At 40.1% G+C, this 19,576-nt stretch overlaps 1 protein-coding gene across 1 annotated transcript in view; it reads left to right on the top strand.

Annotated features, from left to right (window-relative positions):
• FREM1 (FRAS1 related extracellular matrix 1) overlaps positions 1-19,576 on the top strand; it is a 66,129-nt gene that overhangs the window by 8,738 nt on the left and 37,815 nt on the right. The window contains exons 3-17 of the mRNA XM_032676489.1: positions 2,541-2,635; positions 3,187-3,488; positions 3,996-4,192; positions 4,847-5,170; positions 6,599-6,707; positions 8,574-8,705; positions 10,324-10,668; positions 11,340-11,482; positions 12,070-12,266; positions 13,440-13,530; positions 14,562-14,729; positions 15,238-15,446; positions 16,254-16,347; positions 16,789-17,041; positions 18,737-18,934. Of these exons, the coding sequence (XP_032532380.1) occupies positions 2,541-2,635; positions 3,187-3,488; positions 3,996-4,192; positions 4,847-5,170; positions 6,599-6,707; positions 8,574-8,705; positions 10,324-10,668; positions 11,340-11,482; positions 12,070-12,266; positions 13,440-13,530; positions 14,562-14,729; positions 15,238-15,446; positions 16,254-16,347; positions 16,789-17,041; positions 18,737-18,934 (2,857 nt within the window). The remainder of the gene's footprint in view (positions 1-2,540; positions 2,636-3,186; positions 3,489-3,995; positions 4,193-4,846; positions 5,171-6,598; positions 6,708-8,573; positions 8,706-10,323; positions 10,669-11,339; positions 11,483-12,069; positions 12,267-13,439; positions 13,531-14,561; positions 14,730-15,237; positions 15,447-16,253; positions 16,348-16,788; positions 17,042-18,736; positions 18,935-19,576) is intronic.

Genomic DNA, 19,576 nt, shown 5'->3' with positions numbered 1-19,576 from the left:
CTCTACTTCCCCAGTATAGGTTGGCTCTTGATTCATATAAACATAGACTCATTAAGGTTGGAAAAGACTTTGAATATCATTGAGTCCAATCATTAACCCAGCACTTCCATGTCCACTACTAAACCATGTCCCTAAGTACCACATCTACACAAGTTTGGAACACTTCCAGGGATGGTGATTCCATCACTTCCCTGGGCAGCCTGTTCCAATACCTGACCACCCCTTCAGTGAAGAAATTTTTCCTAATATCCAATCTAAAGAAGAGGAAGAAAAACAGGAGAAAAAGAAAGACACATGTCAAACCTCTGGTAAACCTCTTCTGTAGGTAATGTGACAGAGGAAGTGACTTTGCTTTCAGTTTCCACCTCAGCTTCTATGTGCAGTAGGACTCAGGTATTTTGAAACAGCCTCTTTGTCCTGTGTAACCCAACGTTTCAAGCACATAGTTAGAGGTACTTCTCAAGAAGTCCCAGGAGATGTGTATTCCCCATACCTTGTTTTCCAAAATACCTGCGGTCCTTGACTTCCCCATTCCCAGCTCCACCTCTGTTGAGTACCTGTCCTTTCATGGCTCTGATGTGTGCCCAGGCAGTCGAGTGTGGCTTTTGGAGGCTGCAGGCATAACTCATCTAGAGGGAAGGGCTCTGCTGGGCAGGTGGCCCTAGGGTACCAGGCTGCAGAGAGCTGTGGTTGCTTCTGCTGCCTGAGCTTTCACTGTTCCCAAACGAAGGTGCTAGAGTCTGGATTTCCTGGTGCCACTCATGCTCTTTCTACAGGAGATTCTTCAGCTAGAAAATGTCTCTGTTTACTGTCAGTTTACTGTCTGTACAGTGAGTAATGTTCTAGGAATGTATGACAATTTAATTATCAATTGTAATTGAAAGGCAGTCGAAGTGGAAAAAAACAAAACTAAACAGTAATTAGGAAAAGATTTAGATCTCCTTCATCTTACCCAGCAAATTTATAGCCAATTAGAGTTGCCTGTTCATATAAAAGGAAAACATATCAGGAAACATAAAACAGATGTTTCTTTTTGCAAAGCAGATTGTGTCTTAATACACATATAAACTGACTGTCAGTCAGTGGTAGCAGATCTTTATGGAAAGGTCCTTCATTTTCCATCTCCTTGTTATAAATTAAGATGTGGAACTAGTGATGTCTTAAAAACAGAGAAATTAATTCTTTGATATAATGGGACCTGATGTAGTCTCTCTCCATAATATTTGAAAAGTTATAGCAGTCAGGGCAAGTCCCAGTTTCCAGACTGGAAGAAGGGAAACATTTTACATCTTTAAAAAGTGTAGCTCCTCCTTGCGGTCTACTGACCTGTCAGCCATCAGCCTCCCCTCTGTGCCTGCGAAGATCATGGAACACATCCTCCTGGAAGAGCTATGGTAAGAGACATGGAGGACAGGGAGGTGATTTGGGACAGCCGGCATGGCTTCACCAAGGGCAGGTCCTGCCTGACCAACCCAGTGACCTTCTGTGATGGAGTGACTGCAGCAGTGGATAAGGGAAGGGCTACAGATGTCATTTATCTGGACTTCTGTAAAGCCTTTGACACAGTCCTCCACAACATCCTTCTGTCACCAAAACCCTACTGACTTCGAGGGCTCATCGGTCTCATCTTCAGGATACAACATTAAGCTTCTAAAGCTGTAATATGAGTGGGTTTTGTGTATAATACACTTTCTTTTTTTCCCTGAAGGTAACACACCACGTAACTACTTCTTAATTTTATTTTCCATTTTTGTAGAATGTCACTTAAGACTATCTAATTAATTGCTTAACTGTCATGTTCCTTTATGTTAGTTTGTAGCAAGAAAGAAAAGACATTAAGGAAGAAAAATACGTATTTGTTGTTTTTGTTTGGAAAACAGCAAAGCATGTCTTTCTGTGGCATTTGAAAATCATACACAACAGAACAGTCACAACATAGTCAGAATGTTCATCATATGAGAGTAATTTTGTTTTTCACAGACTGTTTTTGTTCTTCCTTTCTAAGCAGTCTTAACAAATGAAACCAATCATACTTTTGGTAACACTGTGTATTACGGATTATTTCAAGAGGTTAATACATGTGTAAATTAAGATTTACTATATAATCAAGCTACCTCCATAAGCAACTTTAGAAGCTAATAAATCTCACATTACAATGCAGGATCTGCTGATTTTTCAGCACCACTGCAGTTGTATGTAACACTGGATACCACCTGCATCCTTAACTCCACAGGCTGCAGTGGTCAAGAAGTATGAGCTCAAACTATTTGTTGCACAGGGGAGGGACTTGACAGCCTGAAACAATCACCTGTGGCCATTCCCCTTCTAATTGTGGAGTGCTAGCAGCCCCACATTAAAGTGGTTGCTCTGACTCTCACTGGAAGATTACAGAACAGGTGAATACCTATTCATAGAAATGAAATATATATTAAAATTCCCTCAGTCTGATGCATTACTGACATTCAGAGAGAAGTGGAACAGATGCTGTGAAGTTAATATCCTTGACAGTGTTGTACTAGTCTATTCTTTCTCCTTCATAGGTTTTTGACTGTCACTTCCTTCCTAATGAAGTCAAATATACCCACAATGGCTGTCCAATTTTAGACGAAGACATGGTCATGCTTAGGCTGTACAGGTAAGCAGCGGCAGGATATCACACTTCACTGTTACCAGGAGCCCAGATGACCTCAGGAAGAGCAAACAGTCCATTTTTTCACAGTAGAAGCATGTTCTGCTGTACATGTTGTAACTACTTTGATCCAGTAGCTGCATCATTAGTCAAGAAGTGACCATCTGTTTACAGAAACATTTCTCACCATGTATTGCAGATACGCTTGTGTAATGTGCATTATGTGTTGCTTGCTTATGACAGAAACTCAGTGATTTTTCATTATGCTATTGAGAGTGACAACAGTACTTTCAGATTACTGTATATTCTCTGCTGTTCTGCTGATAGGGACAGACACTTGTATATACACAGAGAGTAACCTCTTCCTTCCCATAGTCACCCTGCTTACAAGAATGGGGAGTCATGTAGCAGGGTCTGGACCATGGCAGTCTGGGATTTGAGGGCAAAAGAGAGAAAGGGGTTCAAGTAATTCAGTTTAGAAGATAAGGACAGTGCCCAGTTCACAAAACAAAAGAAGATGGGATGGAGCATAACTAATTTTCTTCTGTCACTTGCAGGTTTACAGAAGTGGAAACATTCGTAGAAACATTCACCCTTCACGTGCAGTTACTTGAGCCAGACTGTAACATCATAAAAATGCGCTCCCATGCCCTGGAGGTCCCCGAGTACTATGGTCTGTCCAGGGTGATTGACAAGAACATTCTCACTTTTGATTATGACAGGAAGATAAATCTGGATTGCACCATTTCCATAATCTCTTCAGAAACCCACCTGCCTGCACATGGCCAGCTCACCACCGGGAAAGTGCAGCAAGAGCAGATTCATGGAGAACAGCCACAGAGCTTATTCCCTGGCACTAGTACGATGTGCTTCAGTTGTTTGCATTAGCATGTTCAAAGAGACCCAGCAGATTAAGTCTGCAGTAGTGGGTTGTTTCAGACATGCTGGGTAAGAGTGGGTCATGTGAAGTTTAATGAACAGCTTGAGCTATCATGGACATGAAAGGGATGTGAAATTTTTGTGGGATGCAATGCAGATCACAGATCTGGGTCAATAATTCCCTGACTGGAGTCTTTTTCTGGCTCCTAGACACGTGGACCAATGTGACCACCTTGTGAGAGCCAGGACTCAATAGAAACGGTATAAGGAGTTGTTTGAGGCAGCAACTAACCAAGAGACCAAGGGAGGATGAGGCTGGAAGATGTCAGTTGAAAACAAAATCCTGTAGGAAAAGTTAAGTCAGGAAAGGAGCCCTAATTCTCATCCCACTGACTTTCTATCAGAGTTAGTTTAGTTGTATAGACAGGTTCCCCATGTCATTTTTCGCTCCAGTAACTGTTTCATTATTGCTTCTGTTGGCTTACAGAGCACAGCCTGGGCCAGCAGTGCAGAAATGGGAGCTGTATGCTGGGACTAGGAGTCCTTCACAACAAAAAAATAAGCTGTGAAGAATTTCTGAGGATGGGGATTCGGTATCGACACCTTGACCCTCCCTCACCTGACACTGATTATATTCCTGTGAGGTTGGATCTCACAGACAGCAGAAGCAAAACTCTGCACAAGGTAGATTTTTATGCAAGATTACAATGTCTGATTGTCTTCCCATTTTTTAAAAAAAAAAAATTCATTGGTCCTTTTCACATTTGAAGAGACAGAGGGAGCCTTAAACTTTGTCCAGCTCCTAGAATGCTGCCAGCTGAGAAAATGAAAGGCATTATGTCCATGCCACTATGCTTTGGCCATTATGTCTACAGAGAAACATCTCTGGTTGATTACTGTCAGACATAAGTAGTTTATCCTGAAAGATAAATTAATTCTGGCATAATTCCACATTTTTTATACAGCATGATCTTCAATGACTTTGAAATATACAGTAATTAACAAGCTAAGAGTTGTGTGAACATGTTCAGTTAATAATAATTAATGGCTTGTGTATGCTTCTGTCAGATAAAGTTATTCATTAAACTCCCATCAAATTAAGTTGTTTCAGCCCCAAATTAAGGACACAAGTAAGACTAGTGAACCTGGAAGTCATATTTATGACATCTCGATACTTACTTTAGTCATTTTGCAATTAAAAGGTTTCAATTCTTTTTTTTTCAAAATAATTATTGCATTAATGTGTACCCCAATTCACTCCGTGAAGCTAGCAGAAAATGAATTTACTTTGTTTGCTAGACTTTGCCTTTTCAGTTGTCTCATTTTTTCCTGTTATAGACTGAGTATGCGTGGCTCCCTGTTCACATTAAAGGTGCTGTTCCCAACCAAATACCCAAAGCTGCCCCAATGGCAAAGTTCATCCTTGAAGTAGACCAATTTATTTTAACCCCCATTTCAACCACAACCATTGATGCTGAAGACAATGAAACTCCAAAGTCCCTGCTTGTATTCAACATTACCAAGCCACCTCCTCAGGGCTTCATCACTCACCTGTCTGACCACACAAAACCTGTTGGCTCCTTCACCTGGAGAGATCTCAGTGACATGCTCATTGCTTATCAGCCTCCAAATAACAGCCACACAGAGAGGAGGAATTATGAGGTAACAGTGGAATGTAAGAGCATTTGCTGTTTTAATCTCTGAAAGATTCAGTGAGCTGTAAATAAATGCATTCATATGTAATGGATATTTTTCAGAAAAAAAAAGTTTCTATAATTATATACAGTGCAGGAGCAGAGGTAAAATCTTTTACCATTTTCCCCTATGACTCATCACTTTAACTATCTAAAAAAATTAGATATTTATTACTGACTATGTAAGAATTTCTTTGCACTGAAATATTTTTAGCCACTCTGACTGAGAATATCTAAACAGGATGTTTATTTTATTTTATTTTATTTTACTTTTTTATAAGGGGAATAGTGAAGTAACAGTACTTGTAGATCTACCCAAGAGCCTTTGGAAAAATTAGTGGTGCCTTTTCCACACAGCTTTTATCCCTACATGACAGTACTCATCCCTGTGACCTCTGTAGAGGTGACATGTTTAAAGTCATGAAAGATGGAACAGCTAAAGGTCAGGAGTGCCATTTGGTCTTACAGCCTACCTGCTGTGGCAATGGTGGCATACAGATAACAAAAAGGGACTCCCAGCAGTTCCTGCTGGGAGCGATAAAAGTATGTCACTAACACAGAGAACACGATGCAAATGATGAGATCAAGCTGCTGTCTGCAGCTTGTGGAGTAAGTTATAAAATAACTGTCTGGTAAGATAGTTAAGGAATTACCCGATCTAAACAAAATGGTTGGTACTAAAGTAATGAAACTGAAGAAAGAAAAGTCAGAGTAAGGTAAGCTGAGGACAGATGACTGGAAAGCAGAGGAACCTCTGGCACCTGATGCTGACAAGGGTTGTCTCTTTTTTCACCTTGGCTGTCATAGGAACCTCCTGTCTTTCTGTTTCCTTGGTATGAGGATCAGACATCCTTCTGAACCATCTGCTCCTTAAGTGCCTTGTCTCTATCCTGCTTTGAGCATAGTTTGAGTGCAGGTTCAAGAATTTGACAGTCCCAGAGTTTGACAACTCAAGACTGGGGGTTTTTTTGTAATTATATTTTTTCTATGCCACCCCATATATTTTCTTTCATATTTGCTTTTGGTGCTGTATGTCTTACAAGAGCAGGAAATGCCCCCACCCACTTTCATTATTGCTAATAAAAAAAAGTGTTATATTAATTGCTGAGTTAATTGTACCACAAACAACAATGAAAATGCTTATCTTTCCCATTCATTTCCACACACTGCAAACTAACTGCCTCAGAATTCACTGTGAAGAGCACAGAAGACAGATTGTCTTCTAGTGCAGAATTTCAATGGCTTTTTTTAGAAGTTAAATCAAGTTTTGTTTATCAACATATTATCAGAAGCCTGTAAGATCTCTCAGAATAGAATGCACTATATGTGTTTTGAGGTACATTTGGTTTTCAGGGCCTTTATTTTTCAATAAACACTTCATCTGTTTTCACAACAGGTGGAGTTTGAGGTTCATGACTTCTACTTTGAAAGGAGTTTACCAGTCACTGTCCATCTTTCTATCAGAACAACAGATACAAATGCCCCTCGGGTTTCATGGAATACAGGTGAGATCTCTCTTGTTTAGTTTATTTTGCTACAGAATTTATAACATTTTTTCACAGACATTTGACAAAGCTCTAAAATTCAGATTTACACCTGGAGTTTAAGGATCATTAAACTGAAGGGGCATAAATCTGTTTTTTCCCTTTATCCATTTTGGAGGGAACATGTTATAACAACCTGAAAAAGATCTAAGATTTTAACTGGAATGTAGAATAAAGAAAAACGGGAAAATCAGGATTTCTTTATACAGCATTTTCTTTAAGAATGAACTGTACATAAAAATGCTTAAATAGTAAGGACAAATGTACGATGAAATAGAAATAGTAGGGTAGCATGTGGAAAAGACCAAGGCTTGTTGGTGTTTAAAGTGGAAGTGTGCAGAAATGAACAACTGGGAAAAGAGGGCATAATATACCACCAGCCATTTAAAGCCTGGAAACCTTACAGGGTTAAGCCTAATTCAAACAGATTTATGATGCCTGCACTGTGAAGGGGAGAGGGTCTCCTGTTAGAGAGTGAAATGTACACTGATATTTAATCATCAAAAGACAAAAGTGTATCATCAAATGAGCCTTGAAGTTAATGCTGGAGAAAGTGCAGATTCCTCACCATAGAAAGGGAAGGAACTGAGAGCAAGGCACCTCATGTCTTCCAGAGAAACCCACCCGAAATGACTGTCGGAATAGAACGAAGGAATGTTGTTCTCCGTCATGAAGATCAATATATATTTTTAAATGCAGACTCACGAAGGAAGCTGAGTGCCCAGTTTCAGACACTGTGAGATTTCAAGTGCAGCACTCCTGTCTGTGCAAATGTCCAGAAATGTGACTTGCTAGTTTATCAGGTAATTGGAACCAGATGTTGAGGAAACTTTCCTGTCTGATCGTTCAGATGGCCTCCTCTGTGGACCACACTTGCACCACCCAAGACTTTCACTGCTGTGACCAAAGCCCCTTCACAGCAGGCAGCTCCAGTGAGCCGATGGGTGCCCCTCTTGACTCCCTACACACACCACATTCACACTATCAGACTAGTTACTGGCTCAAACCTGGGTTTTCCATAGCAGAGTCCCAGATATCTGGTTCCTTTATGTCATTCAACTTGGTGCAACAACTAAAAACCAGCTCAAGCTGAGTGTCTGTATGGAGGGACCCTGAACAAAGGAATCTCTGGGCTTTTATACCCTCACAGTCTGTGTACTTGTCCCAGTGGTGATATTTCTTCTCACAGGAATCCTTCAGTGTTTCTATGTGACCAGCCACTCCCTGTGCCCTTTGTTAGACAAAGGATCTGTACCCATTCACGGTTCCTTTGCCTGGGGCTCCACCCATTTCCCCTCACCCAGGGCACAATGTGCAGTTCGCACACCAAGCCACCCACATTACGTGTATTGTGCAGCATCAGAATAGATTATTCATCTGAAAATGATGCCTTAAAGACAGTTAACTAAGGCAAGTATGTCAGAAGCTGTTATCAGGCTTTTAGCTATCCTTAAAATCATAGCATCATGGAATCATCAAGGCTGGAAAAGACCTCCAAGATTATCAAGTCCAGCCTTCATCCAAAAATCACCATGCCCACTAAATCATATAGCCATGTGACATGTCTAGTTGTTTTTTGAACGCTTCCAGGGATAGTGATTCCACCACTTCCCTGGAGAGCCTGTTCCAATGTTTAACCACTCTTTCAATGAAGAAATTTTTCCTGATTTCCAACCCAAACCTGGAATGCCTGTCGCAGGTAGGTGTGTACATGGAATTAAACATTCTGGTTTTTTTCCCTGTTTGTAAATGCCTGTAGAAGGGCTAGATGCTGACAACCTTGAATGTCACAGGTGCTTTGGTGATGTAATGCTCTGCTCTCTGCAGGCCTCAACCTCCTAGAGGGCCAGTCACGACCCATCACATGGCAGCACTTCCAAATTGTAGACAATGACGACATCCAAAATGTTCACTTGGTCACTGTCGATGGCTTACAGCATGGGCGGCTCTCAGTGAGAGGTATGTCATTTCAACTTCAAAGACTGGGAACTTATCCTCTATGATAATGCAACTGCTCTACTCCCTCTGCTGACCGCCTTCCCCTGCTACAACCATGCTGGGCATGGGGATTAAAAAAGGAATATTAAAAAATTTGGCATTTAAACCTTTACTTTCCTAATATTTACATTCCAAAGCTGAAATTTTAAAGAAATCAGCTATGCTTTCATTGAGAAGCATGACAGGTGAAATGCAGTCACTGCATTTTCATTTCTAAGATTTTTGCTTGCAAAATGCTAAAGAATGCCAATTGATTTTGATTTATTGGCGAATACAGACAACATTTGGATATGGTTGTTACTTACTGGCAGCTTTAAGGTTTATTTCCAAAAATGACAATTAAATTAGACTTCTAATTCATTAGCCTTCTGCCTTACCAATACTGCTAGTTTTGCTCTGCAGCCCATGAGATGGCACAGTGCTTGGGAAAATGGTTATGTAACAAAAGGGACTCTGCTCTTCACAAGGTGGGAACATCCTGCCACTGTCAGTGCTGGTTTTTTTTGATAGACATATTCATGTAAAATGCATAATCTAGAGACATAAGTCAAGTATTTAAAGAAAAGGGGAAGTTGATATTTGGAATTTAGTGGAAATAGAAACTATGAAGAAGTACATTTTATCTCAGGAAACTACTGCCAAGGAGTTAATTGTCTGGAAGATCATCCTCCTGTAAAACTACAGACACAAACTGTGTGGTGTCAGCAGTGCTGAGCAGGCTCAGCCCCAGAGGCGGTGTTACAGAGGGACTGTGCAGCCAGCCAGGGGCTGGAGGGTGGCTGCAGGCAGTAGAGCAGTAGACCAGCTGTGCCTGCAGGGCCCATCTCCTGGTGGCAGTCCCATACTTGCATGCTCAGTCTGAGGGTTTCTCAGACTCCTATGCATCAGTCAGGGCTGGATATCTCTTCTCCTTGTTCTCTTTTATATGTCTGCATAACTATGTGCAGAGGAAACCATCAACACAATTTTTGGCAATTGTCTTCTTTTTTTCTTTGTCTGGCAAGCACCAAATGATGTTCAAATCTTAAAGGAATGCTTGGGTTTTTCTCTTGGAGGTCCTGGTGAGATCATACCTTTCAGCACCAGATTGCAGTTCTTGAAACCTTTAACTTGCCTGAATACTTGTCTGTATGCATAACACATCTAGTGAAGCAGAGGTATAAAACTGTTTTATTATAGACAGTATAAAGCCTCAATATACCAAAAAACCCACAAATTTTTTACTTGCAATGAAATGCTGAATTTAATTATAAAGCATATTCTGTTTGATGCTTAAAATACATGTAAAATGTTCTGATAAGAAAGTAGAGGTTGAAATTAAAGTGGAAACAGTCACAGTTAAAAATCCTTGATGTCTCCATCCAAGTTATCTTTAGTGCATTTGGAGGACTTTTTCTGCATTTTTATTAACTAGTCCAATTTCTACAAACTTGCTTCTGATAGGTGAAGTTACATTTGATTCTTCTAGTTGGAAACGCAGTGTTTTCTCTCTCCCCTAATAACATTCATATTGGTAGAAGGATTCTCTTCTGGGCTGAACCACACATTTTTGATGCATTTTCTTCTACTGTTTTGACAGGAGGGAAAGGATTCCTGTTCACAGTCTCTGACATTCAGGCTGGAGTTGTCCACTACCATCATGATGACAGTGATTCTACTAAGGACTTTGTGGTATTTAGAATTTTTGATGGCCCCCACAGTATTCGCCACAAACTTCCAATCAATATCCTCCCTAAAGATGACAGCCCTCCATTTCTGATCAGCAATATGGTTATTGAAGTTCATGAGGGACAGAGCATCCTGATTCAGGGCTCCATGCTTCATGCTTCTGACATGGATTCCAGTGATGATTACATACTATTCAATATTACCAAGCCATCACAGGCTGGACAAATCATGAAGAAACCAGGACCAAACATGATAGGTAATGAAACACATCCATAACAGCATGCTTTTCTTTGTCCCCTCCTTTTTTATTTACATTAAAAGTTACAATCAGACAAATTACTTTGGCTTAGGACAAATCATGGCAAACTTGTACTTCTTTCATTATAGTTTAAAAACACCATCATTAATTAATGTCAGCCTGTGCATGAGGATAACTGTACCTGTGTACATGTACACCTGTGCCACAATTCTACCACTCTGAGTCTATTTTCCTACAGTACTTTTCTGGGCTAGTCAGGAGTTAGTTTACCTGCAAGGATCCATGACAAATTCAGAGCTGATAGGTGACGATAATAATGCTAAATGAGGAGAAAGCTCTCCCTCCATGTAACTGAACTCAGAAATTCCTGTGCTAGACTGCAGAGGCTGCTAGTCCTGCAAATTCTCTTCTGACTTCTGAACAAGGCTTTAGGCCTGTTGGCTGTGTTGCTTCATTTGTTGAGTCATCTCTAAGTGACGTAGAAAAGAAGCTGATTATCTTCAAAGAATGTGGAAGATAATGAGAGAACATTTCAAAGGACTCACCCTAGTTATGTTTAGAAAGAGGACATTATGCTTCACCAGTCACTTGCACAGCTAATGGATAATTTTAATGTACTACTAAAATCATGCACTGTTCAATAGAAGATATATTCTTCAATTCTACAGGGTATTCTGTCAACAGTTTTCTTCAGAGGGATCTATTTAATGGAATAATTTATTATCATCATTTGGGAGGAGAAGTATTTGAAGATTCCCTTGAGTTTGTGCTGTGTGACAGCCATGATCCTCCCAATCTCTCAGAGCCACAGGTATGAAACTGAAGCATCTTTGGCAGTCTGCTGCATTTTTCCTTCAAATGATGATCTGATGATCTTGCATGTTCTGACAGGCTTTCAAATTGAACTGGTATAGATATTTTCAATTTGCTGTCACCACAGTCATCACCACAAACACTGTTCTCCAGAGCTATTTCTTGTTCTTGCTTTCCTTGGGGTAATTCTTTGCCTGGTGACAGAGAGACAAGTCCATTGCAAAGACTTTTTCCTACACTGCAAAGTGAAATGTTGAAAGCAAATTGTATTTGGAGACAGTAGAAACAAATTAAACACACCTCTTGAAGTCAAATGAGAATAGACTATTTATTTCACCCAAGAGTCCAACATACTGAATTCAACTTTGCATTTAATTTAGAGGGAAACCACTAAGATTCATAAGCTTTGCATTTAACTCTTGTATACTTCATTACTCATGTGTTCATGATATGGTATGATGGCCACATCCTATATCTCATATTCCAGTGATCCACTTACTTCTGTGTACATGTTTGTAAACAGCTACTTGGACATTCTCTTATTGAGAGGAATGGCTAGTGATTTTACTGTCTTCCCAATTTCAGGTGTTGATGGTGCACGTTATTCCTGTGGATGATCAGCTACCCAGAGAAGCCCCAGATGTGACCCGTCACCTGGTTGTTAAGGAGACTGAGATTGCTTACCTAACTAAGAAACATCTCCACTTCATAGATGTGGAAGAGCAAGACAGGGAGCTCACATACACCATAACCACTTCCCCATTTTTCTCTTGCACCCATAGGTAGGTGCAACCTGATATAACTCTCAGGTGGGCCAGGGCAATGACCCATGTAAGAGGAGCAGCCTCAGTGGCAGTAACACGCTAGTGCCTCAGGTTCCTAATTTTTTGCTAAACGGGCAGGCGACAATAGCTGGTTGCAGCTCTCTTGTTGATGATTAAGGGTAAGCTAGAGCCTAAAACAACAGAGTAATACATAGTGTAATAAAAAACCCCAATGCATAGTTTAGCAAGAAATAAGAAGCAGGAAAGCATCTGAAATATTTTCTTTGTTGGATATGCCTTTTACACTGTTGTGGGATCCTGTACGCCTCAAGCACAAGTCATAGCACCACTTCTAACTGCTAGAATGAGGCTGACCTATGCCTGCCCCAGAGTAAGATGAGATGCTACAGCTTTTTCAAGAATATGTGTTATTACCATGGCATTGTAAAGGACTCCTGGTCCTGGACTAGGAAGCTGTGGAGCAGAATGGAGGCAGAACAGGTTTTGGGGGCAATTAGGGGTATGGGATGAATAGGTGTAGTAGCAGTTTATGTCACTGATGCTGCAATTGCATCGCAGCATTGGCAACAATTTGCTAAATGAAAAGTTTTAAATCCAGACATTGCATGGTTTAAGCTGAAGATCAACGCTTTCAATTTTGACCTCAAGCAACAGAGGATCAGTACATAGCTGGAGGAGAAGGACATTTAGGCTCTTCCCCTAGTCAGTCAAATAGCCATATAGTTATCCAGTTTGCTGGTCACTCCTGTTGGAAAGCCACGTTACTGGAATCTAGTTCATTTCAGAGTTTATAAGATGTAAGAAAACCAAAAATTATTTATTTTTCTACTTAAAGATAAATGAAGGTGTGCAAGCAATAAGAATGTGATGGACTAGACTTTCAGGTGGTGTAAATGGTATTTGGGATGTGTGGAGACACACTTGTAGCAATCCCAGAGCTTGCTCATAAAGTATGAGATGATTTTTCATAAACATCCTGAAAAATACTTCCTGTGCTCAGTTTTCTGTGATAATGTTTAAATGAGTAACAAGGATAGAAGAAAGAAAAATGGTTTTCCTTTCAATGCAGGAGTGGGAAAGTAATTTGAAATTCAAGATTGAGCTAAGTGACTGGTTTTTTCTGTTCTTTGGTATTGCTGGCCAGTATGTAACATACGTATTTTTGTGTAGCTACTCAGATGCTGGGAAGCTGTTTATGGTGGACACTATCCCCAAATTGGTCAAGGATCCTGCTGCTCTTGCACTGCGGTCATTTACTCAGGTTTGTTGTGTTATCTGGTATCATAAGCAGTTCTAAACAACGTAAAAAAGTTACAAGTGTTCAGCTTTTTTTTGACAGGAAAACAAGAAATGGAAAATAAGCACTATTATCACGAGCTCTGCTTAAGAAGCTCAAAACTTTGTTATTTCAATACCAGCTTTCAAAACAAATTTCTATCATGCTTCAGCCTTGCAATATGTAAACACAACTCTCCTAAAACCAGTAGGGTTGCAGTTGCTTAAGGTAGGCTGAATTTGGCTTCATCTGATGTAAGAGGAAGGAAAAAACCCACAAAATTTGGAAATGAGACCTTGAAAAATTTCCTGCTGCTTCTCAGTGTCTCCACCAACAGATGTGGCACAGTATGGCCAGCTGGAACAGGTGTTTTTCAGGATTTTGTTTTTCAGTTTTCATGCTTTTGTAGTTTGACAAACAAGTATTACTAAAGTGCCCTGTTTTATATCCTGCTGTGTGGCTAGAGTTGCATAATGGTGATCACTGCAGTACCATATTGAGAGCTCTGAGCTTACAAACCCTTAACTGTGTGCCTAATATGGGTGTCTGGATGCAAGATTTTGATAACTATTGTAGCCTCTTTCGCTAGCCTGCCCTCACTGAGGGACACAGGACATGCAGTTGCTATTCACACTGGTGAGGGCAAATTCAGCTGCTGGGGGAGATGTTAGCTTTTATGAATTGTTTATTTTAAAGTCACAGTTAGAAAAAGTCCTGGGACCAGTGCTTTTAAAGGGCTTCATCAAGAGGGTAAGGTTATTACCTCTGCTATCACTTATAAACCGTGTCTATATCTTTTGCTATAGGTCAAGTATTTGAACATGTAGTCACCTAATTTGTAGCTAAAGATGCATTTAATCAAGGTATTGCTGGTAGCAAAATAGTGCAAAATTTCAGGACTTAATTTTGACAGTTGGAATAACATCCAATCAGGGGATTAGAAAGGTCCTTAATGTCATGAATTATGGATATTCCCATTATCTACCCTTACATGCACCCCTCTTCTCTTTTTGCAGCATGCTGTGAACTATATGAAAGTTGCCTATATGCCACCACTACAGGACATCGGTCCTGAGCCTCAGCAAGTCCAGTTTATTTTTTCTATCAGCAATCAGCATGGAGGTACTTTGTATGGGATCTGCTTCAATATTACAATTCTTCCCGTGGACAATCAAGCTCCAGAGGTAGGGTGGTGGTGAAAGGGACTGGGTGAAGGACTTGGGAATTGCTTCATGTTGAAGCAGAAATGTAGAGAGATATCCTGATTTGACTGAGATAAAAAATAAATCTTTCATGGAATCAGGTTTTCAGTGTCTTGCACATGGCTTGCATTGGGATGGAAGTGGGAGGTGAAGTCTGAAGAGTGTGCAGTGCGATATTTTGTGCTAAATAAACTGTGGACTACGTTTGGCATCTGTGTATCTGGTCAAAAACACACATGTCACATCCTGGTTAGCAAAACTGCTTATTGCCTATGGAGGCCAGGAGCCTCCATGAATGGGATGAGAACTGGGATACACGTATCATGGCCCACTACTCCTACGTTTTTCTAACACAGCAGAAAAGAGTATTTGGCATTTTGGTTTTTAAGGTGGCACACATCCTTATATCAGAGCAAATGGGAATTGCCCTGTTCAGTGTATGTTTGGAGCTGCAGTAGAAAAGAGAGCTCAGCATTTCTCCTCCCTGCAGGTTTTGACAAGCCATTTGAGAGTGGAAGAGGGTGGCCTGGCCCCTGTTACAGAGGGACACATTCTCATCTCTGATGCGGACACAAAACAGGAGCATCTCCTTCTGCTCCTGCAGAGGCAGCCTCAGCATGGGGTGGTGGAACTGGATGGCATTCCCATGAATGAAGGCAACAGGCTTTCCTGTGAGGACCTGCGTACCCTGGCAGTCAGGTTAGAAGAGTGGTGGCTGTCTTTGTGTGGCTGAGTCTCAGTCGGATGAGCAAAAGCCTGCACTGAAGTGGTGCAAGGTGCAGAGTCTACAGCTAGCAATGTTCACCACAGCACAGCTCTGGCAGAGCTGCTCCAGGCCAAGATTCCCTGAGACTGCAATGTCACCATGCAAACGAGCTGTTGTGTGGCCAGGAAATGGGAGTTAGCACCTATGCCTGATGTAGAGAGGTTTCTCTATAAAGCACTGGCCTATGCAGATAAGGAGGCAAATTCTGTATTCAGCCTTGCAGTTCCTGTGAAGAAGGCAATAGTTGCAAGCTTTTTTCTTTTAAGAAAGTTGCTTAGTTTACAAGAAAACTTGTGTTAACACTGATTAACCTGTAGATTAAAATTTTGCTTTTCTATTTGTGGCAAGAGCAAGATATGATTTTCTGCATGCATGCAGAGTTAGAGTTCTCTGACTCTATTTCCATTTGTTAGTCAAAGTGGGCACTTACCACAGTGAGAACATAAATGTTTGGTAAACACCTCACAAGCAGCCAGGACATAGATGACAAAGACATAGATGACAAAGCCACAAGGAAACCTTTTTCCCAACTGATGTATGGTTTACCTTGAGGCTTTTCTTCTTGTAAGAGACCCCAAAAGCCCTCTGGAGATACTCTGATCCAGAATCAGCAGTATTAGGGACACAGGTAGCAGTTTTTTATACTGTTAGGGATACACATTGTAGGGCATGACCAGAAAGCATAGCTTCTCTTTTTTTTCTGTGAGAAATCTGTGTAGCTCTTTAATTTTTTTTCACAGATATCGTCATGATGGCTCTGAGACTCTCACTGATGATGTTCTCTTTACAGCCACAGATGGCATCCACTTTGTTGAGTTCATCCTGCAGGTCAAGGTCAGTGCATTGCATGTTTCTGAAAGCAATTGCCTGTGTAGAGGCAAAGGGTTTAAATCTTGACTTCTGAAAGTCTTTGCATTCCCTTGGAAACTGGAAGATAATGGATGTGTTGAGCTTCTATTTCAACTCTAGCTTTCAGATTCATGTGGCAAATTTGAGAGGAACTTTGACTTGCACTAGCTAAAAGGCATTTGTTCTTAATCTAGCTTGGGTTATTCTATCTGGAATTACTCACTTTGTACTTAAACTATAATTATCTAGTTTGGTTTACTTTTGTCTTTTTATTTTTAATTCAGCTGGTTTCTTTGTGTTTATAGAGAAAGCTCAGTGTACTCTGACACTGACACCATACTGTTTGGGTGGCAAAGCAGTATGTTGAAACAAGTGGCTTCCACTGAAGTGAAAAATAAAAAATTCTTAAATTGTTCTTCTGATTAGGTGCTGCCTGTGAATGATGAGCTACCTGTTATGCGAACAGGCCTTGTTCCTGTGCTCCACTGCCTGGAGGGTGAAGAAGTGGTCATCTCCTCAGAGTACATTTCTGCTACAGACACAGACAGTGATGACATGAAACTGATGTTTATGCTGCCTCGCCAGCCCTACCACGGGGTAGTGAGGAAAGCTGGTATTGCTGTGGATCGTTTCTCCCAAGCTGATGTCATCGCTGGTTTAGTCACGTACAAGCACACTAGTGAGTTAAGGACAGAACTACAGTGGAAGGTGGTCAGAGAGGCTTTAGCAAAAAAATCTTAACCCGAATCCATTCCTTTGCACAACTTCAGCAGGAACTGCTGAAGAACTACATGTTGTGGCTAGGAAAAAAAATAAACTGACTTCAGAAGAGAGCTGATGATAGACAACTACCAAATGTTTTAATATGTTCTCAAAATTCACATTTCAACTGAAAATTATATTAGAACAAGTACATGAAAGCACCATAATCCTGGAGCATCTCTTTCACTGTTGCTAACAAAATGTCTTGGGCTTTTTTTAAAAAATTATTATTAAGTTAGGTATAGACTAGAGTGTTTTTATGTGTTTCATGACAGTAAAAAACCCTTTTGGTACTTCTTACTTGCCTCTCCAATCTAGAAGGATATCTACTTTTGGACAATTCATAGTCTTTCTGCATCATAAGATAAATGAAGTTCTGATCTTCATGAGAAACACAATGCTAAAAAGGTGTTATATTGTGGTTTTATTGTTAATACTTTTATTGTTAATACACAGAAATCAAGCTAACTTCCTTTCCTATTAATTTTATATTTTCATTAGCATTTTCTACATCTCTGATTAACAACTTTATTTTTTTTCCAAAGGTGCTCATTTTCTGTTGAATTATTCTGTAATTTTGTGTTAGCATGAAAGATAGATGTGATATTTTCAAGCTTGGCACTCTCTAAAATGAACAGCTGGTATTTGAGAAGGAAGTCTTGATTATGGCCACCCACAACAAATTTTTCTCCTGTGTCCTAAAGATACCAGGAACTGTATTTCAATGACAGTATTTTGCAGGGGCAATGAAGTTTTACCTTCAAGGGTGTAGTGCTTGCGCTTTTCATTCCCAAATTTCTACACATTAAATGTGCTGCCAGTAGATATCACAAGAGAGTGTGGGAGTCACTGCCTTTCCTTTGCAGGCAGCTTATTAGTAATATCTTGCAGCAATGCAAGACACAGGCTGCCAGAAGTGCTGAGAGCCAGAAAACTCTGTAACAGATGCTTCTTGCAAGGGGGGGGGCAGTTCCCAGTTGTGTATCAGCCCACATTTTGAATGTCATTACACATAGACATAATACACAGTTCAGTAACAAAGCACAGCCCTTGTTGTAGTCCATTTTGCAGGGATTAGAGGCACATAGGAATACATGCACTACTTGATATACAAAAAAGTTTTCTTCTGGAAGAGTATGGGTATTAGCATTTGTCATAGAGAGAGCATGTATAAAAGAAAGATTTTCCTACATTATTCAAGAAGGAATGCAGAAAAGGCTCTTTTTCTGCACAATATATGTTTTCCACGTTGCCTTAGAGCACAAAGAACATAATCATGAGAACTATTAGCCATTTTACAGCAATGAAATATCATAACATGGCAATAATAAATTTATAACTATTTGTAATAATAATAATACTACTTATTCTCTTTTCTACACTGTCTTACTTTAGAATAGAAGTGAGCTGGTTAAAATTAATTACAAACAACAAACCAAATCCCTAAACAAACAGCACCCCCACCAGGCAGAATCAAGAATTCCTGTAATTTTGCTCTTGCTTTCTTTTTTCTTCTGACTTTGAATACTGAAGACTGTCCTTTCAGGATAAAGATTATTCTTCATGAACTTTCAGTAAAACATTTCTTCTAAACCTTAGTATTTTTTTTCAGGTGGGGAGGTTGGCCTGACTCCTTCCATTGAGGTCTTAACCTTCATTGTCTCTGATGGTGAAGCTGGCCTAGATGTGAAAGACTGCTGTTATGATGGACCTCTTCCTCCTCCAGTTTCACCTCATGATCCATTTCCTGTGTATGACCTTAACATCACTGTACTTCCAGTGGACAACCAGCCTCCATCTATTGCAACTGGTGAAAGCTTCCTCTCACTATGGCATTATAAAGTGGGCTATGCAGTACTGTAATGGCTAAAGACTCAGGGTAGTTTTTTGTTCTTTGCTTTTTAGCATTAGAGAGAGTCAGTTGAGATCAACATATAAAAGTTTTGGATCAGAATTTTTTCCATCTTTTTTTTTTTCCTTTGCTAGTGCAGTGCAACCACCCAGTCCAACTGCCAGCGTGAGTCAGAGTAACTGCTCATTGCTCTTCAGCTGTATATTTAAGTCATGTAGTTAGAGATGGGAGTGCTCGGATCTGCTCCCCTCCATCTCTACATGCCCACTGCTGCATATATAAGCTATGCCTAGGTAAAAGTGATCAATATTTTGTCCATGAAATGAGTTCAGGGTCCAGCAACTCTCAGGCTTTTACAGTGCAAAAGCATAAACATAAATATCTATCTACCTTTGCATGTAAAATATATAACAGAAATTTGGGCCTTATATGAAGGGAGAGAATCGTTATTACCTATATTACCTATATTTAATTCTTTTAGTGAATAAAGACAAAGATGGCTGTATATTAATAGACGTGAAGCTACATTTTCAATAGGACTCTTCAGAATAGAAAAAAACCAGTTAAAATGGAAATAGAGTTGATAATATACATTTAGTC

This window comes from Chiroxiphia lanceolata, chromosome Z (assembly GCF_009829145.1).
Source record: "Chiroxiphia lanceolata isolate bChiLan1 chromosome Z, bChiLan1.pri, whole genome shotgun sequence".
In the NCBI taxonomy this organism is placed as follows: domain Eukaryota; kingdom Metazoa; phylum Chordata; class Aves; order Passeriformes; family Pipridae; genus Chiroxiphia; species Chiroxiphia lanceolata.
Note: the sequence above shows the minus strand (reverse complement) of the source record. Positions and strands in the feature narration are given on the sequence as shown.